Source organism: Lepus europaeus, chromosome 4, assembly GCF_033115175.1.
Source record: "Lepus europaeus isolate LE1 chromosome 4, mLepTim1.pri, whole genome shotgun sequence".
NCBI classification, from domain to species: domain Eukaryota; kingdom Metazoa; phylum Chordata; class Mammalia; order Lagomorpha; family Leporidae; genus Lepus; species Lepus europaeus.
Window position 1 is genome coordinate 165814497 of NC_084830.1, and position 3965 is coordinate 165818461.

The 3965-nt window shown below is 49.6% G+C and overlaps 1 protein-coding gene across 1 annotated transcript; it reads left to right on the forward strand.

The window, feature by feature from the left end:
* Window positions 1-559: 559 nt before the first annotated feature.
* On the forward strand, window positions 560-1519 carry LOC133758880 (olfactory receptor 2T11). The gene has a single exon (XM_062190014.1). The coding sequence runs from the start codon at window positions 560-562 to the stop codon at window positions 1517-1519; it is 960 nt and encodes a 319-aa protein (XP_062045998.1).
* Window positions 1520-3965: the final 2446 nt, after the last annotated feature.

Here is a 3965-nt window from a genome sequence, read left to right on the forward strand (position 1 = left end):
TGATTGCCAATAAGTGAGAAAGCAAAGGCTATTTGAAGACCCTCTAGGGCAACACCAAGCAGTCTGAGCAACAGTGAGGACTCCCAGCACTGGTTTCCTGTAGCAAGAAAGAGCAGAGACCCTGTAAACACCCGGGTCCCCACCCTCTGTTCCTCATTGCTCACTTTAGTCATTCCATCCCTCCATGAGTCACTTACTGAGACCAACCACGTGCTGGGTGACTTCCTGGATGCAGGCACTACAGGAAGAGCAAGACAGGTAAGGTGAGAGCCCTCCCCAGGCGCAGCAGACAGCCACGATGTCATGCAGTCCCCATGGCCTATTCAGTAGCCGGAACGGAGACTCCAATAAACAGGGACATTCTCCTAGATGAAGAGCACAACGGCTCCTGCTGCCGATTCCCTGCTCCTGGCTTGTGGCCTGGGAAATCTCATCCTAGCCAGACCCCCACACTCCCCCACCCCACCCCAAAGTGTCGGCTCCACCGCCTCTTCCCCATGTGGGTCTTGTTTCCCTCCAGGTCTTTGGTTCTCCCTGCTCCTGAGAGCTGCCACAGGCAATGCTGGTGAGAAACAGCACCTCATCCTCTGACTTTGTGCTCCTGGGCCTTCTGGTGAGCAGCGAGGCCACAGGGGTGCTATTTACAGTCATCTTTGCAATCTTCGTGGTGGCTGTCATGGCAAATGTGTTCATGATAGTCCTGATCCAAGCCGACTCTCGCCTCCACACGCCCATGTACTTCCTGCTCAGCCAGCTGTCCGTCATGGACACCCTCTTCATCTGCACCACAGTACCCAAGCTCCTGGTGGACATGGTTTCCGAGGAGAAGACCATTTCCTTTGTGGCCTGTGGCATTCAGATCTTCCTCTACGTGACCATGATCGGCTCAGAGTTCTTCCTCTTGGGCCTCATGGCCTATGACCGCTACGTGGCCGTGTGTAACCCCCTCAGGTACTCCGTTCTCATGAACCGCAAGGTGTGTCTTCTGCTGGCTGCTGGGGCCTGGCTGGGCGGCTCCCTGGATGGCTTTCTGCTCACCACCATCACCATGAATGTTCCATACTGCGGCTCCCACACCATCGACCACTTCTTCTGTGAGATCCCGGCCGTTCTTAGGCTGGCCTGTGCAGACACATCCCTGTACGAACCCCTGATGTACATCTGCTGCGTTCTCATGCTGCTCATCCCCATCTCTATCATCTCCACCTCCTACTCCCTCATCCTGGTCACCGTCCACCGCATGCGCTCTGCAGAGGGCCGCAAAAAGGCTTTTACCACCTGCTCTTCCCACTTGACCGTGGTCAGCATTTTCTATGGGGCTGCCTTCTACACCTACGTGCTGCCCCAGTCCTTCCACACCCCTGAGCAGGACAAGGTGGTGTCAGCCTTCTACACCATCATCACACCCATGCTGAACCCCCTCATCTACAGCCTCAGGAACAGGGATGTGATGGGGGCATTTAAAAGGATGCTGACACGTTGCTCATCTGCTCAGAAAGTAGCGACAAGTGACACCTAGGCATTCAGCAACAGCGACAGGAGGACAGGGCTTCTAAGAACCACCTCCATGTGCCCCGTTCCCCCAAAGTGTGCCTCCTCTTGGGGATTAGGATGCTTCAGCCTGTCAGGATTCCTGTTCCTGAGGGAAGTGGGGGATGTAGGGACCTTTTGGCAAAATATTATAGAAGAAATGATTATTAAGTAAGCCCAGGAATTCATTGTGTCTTTGTTTTTTTTATTTAGGGAAAGGATTCAAATATTCATAGCAACTGTTTCATGTTGAACCTGGCCTCCTTCACAACCTATTTCCTGGTTGAACCAAACCAAAGCCCTAAAAAGCTACCTAATTTTGTGCAGCAAATGTCATGATTATTTCTAAAGCAACAATGCAAAAGAATGCCAGTCTACAAAGCAGTGACAAAGATGATGAACCGCACAGCTCACTCATGTTTTTTATCATGAGATTGACACCACAGCCTTGAGAGCTCGGATCATCCTTGCCTCTGTCGTGCTGATCTCAGAGCTCCCAAATACTTGGCCACTCTGATGAACCGAACAGAACCTGTGTCGAGGCATGATCAGCAGAGTGCCACACAGCTACTCAGAGGGAGCAGACTCTGGTGTTTGCCACCAAAGAACACTGCTGTGTTTCATGCCTTAAGAGGGTAATAACAGCACACCGGGCTCGGTCACCTCCTTAGTCAAAAACTGCAAATTCCCCACTTCCATGCATTCAACAACAATGCTTGGAGGCATCTGGGCCTTGATTCTGAGCTGCAGACACCTGGAGAGTTCTCTGTCATGGTCTGGCACGGTAAGAACTCAGTGTCCACAGTGCGTGAAACAGAGCAGGGAGAAAACGCAGATGCAGGAAGAAAACTCGTGCAGTTTCAAAGAGGAAGAACAACATGGCTGGAGCAGGACGGAGACCCAAGAACTCCTGGATTCCGTGTGTGTTGGAAACCGATGTGGAATGAAGGCCAGCTCACTGGTTTGAGCAGAATGATGGGTGACCAGAATTGTTACTTACTGACTGAGCTTAGGAAGACTTCCACAGCGGCAGTTAGGAGAAATCACGAATTTTTGAAATGTCTGTTAGATGTCAAAGCCATACAGCAATTCAACTGGAATTCAGATTTGGCTAGTTGAGGCCATTCTACCTAAGAGAATGGATTTGAGATTTAGACCTGAGGCTCAAGTCTAAATGAGAAGTGAGTGAGAGAGGTGATAAGGTCTTGTGAAGTAAGAAGAAACAACATCTGAGGCAAGGGTGAAGAAAGCATTTGAAGAAAGAGGCTAGGATCACCTGCAAGAAGTGCATACTACAGCTGGAGGAAGACTGTGGGGCAACATAGAACCCCCTGGGACATTCCCAGGAGCAGCTTCCTGGGGGACATCCCACCTGGACAGGACTCCAGAGCGTGGATTGGATGAGGGCAGTATAAGTAGTGTTGATATTGGGTTTCCTTTTTGTTTCTGTTTGGAAAGGAGAGCAGAGACATGGAACACATGTAGAAGGGCATGAGACACCAATGTGCTTGTTGTCTGCTGCCACAGCTGTCTATGGTTTCAAAAGAATTAGCCAGTTCAGTTAAATAAAACAGTGATGGATGAGCCATGGAGGAAGCTTCAGGGGGATGTTCTCTGAGCACAGATGTCAGCACAGAGCAGAGAGGTTGACATGTGTGTATGCATGTGTGTGCACCTGTGTGCCCGTGTGTGCACATGCAAGTATGCATGCACATATGTGTGTGCATGTGTGTGTGCATGCATGGTCAGGTCTCTGCCTACAGCAGTAGGGAAGGCAGAGCACAGGACACGTGAGAGGGCTGACAGCTTTCATCTCCTTCTCAGAGGAACTGGAGTCAAGCACAGCTTCCGTGAGCAGAGAGCAGGGGCTCTTGTTCAAAATTTCGGAGTGACTGAAGTCATCCTGCAGAGGGGGCAGGTTAGCGAGCAGGGCAGAGACAGAAGGACTGAAGGGCATCCTTAGCACCACCCAGGATTGGGTTTATGAATTTTATGAACATGCCTGTCAGATAATTTGTGACAAGTACTCAAATAAATGTATTGTTAATTATATTTATCCCAAGTGATAAATAAATGTTTACTGTGTGCTGATTTATGTGTGGCAGGCATTTGTGCATCTCCAAGTATGCATTTTATATTTCAATTAACACATTATATAAAAGGAATGAGTATTCATTACAAGGTATATGTGCTAGCTTAATAAACGCTCTTGTATAGTTGCCATGTGCGAGCACATACAAGCACTTGTGTGCAGCGAGGAGAAGCAGCGAGTATTATACTGAGGTCTATTGGGTGAAAGCAAGGCAGTGCGTGTGTGTGAGGTGTGAGATGAGCCATAGCAGGATGGGGCAGGTAACACCTCCTCCTCAATAGGGCCCACCCTCTCTCTTCCTTAATGAAAATTTCCTAATATGTACAGATACTATTTAGGTCTG

Excerpts from the sequence above, each read along its gene's own strand:
- LOC133758880 (XM_062190014.1), top strand. The coding sequence starts at position 560 with ATGCTGGTGAGAAACAGCACCTCATCCTCTGACTTTGTGCTCCTGGGC.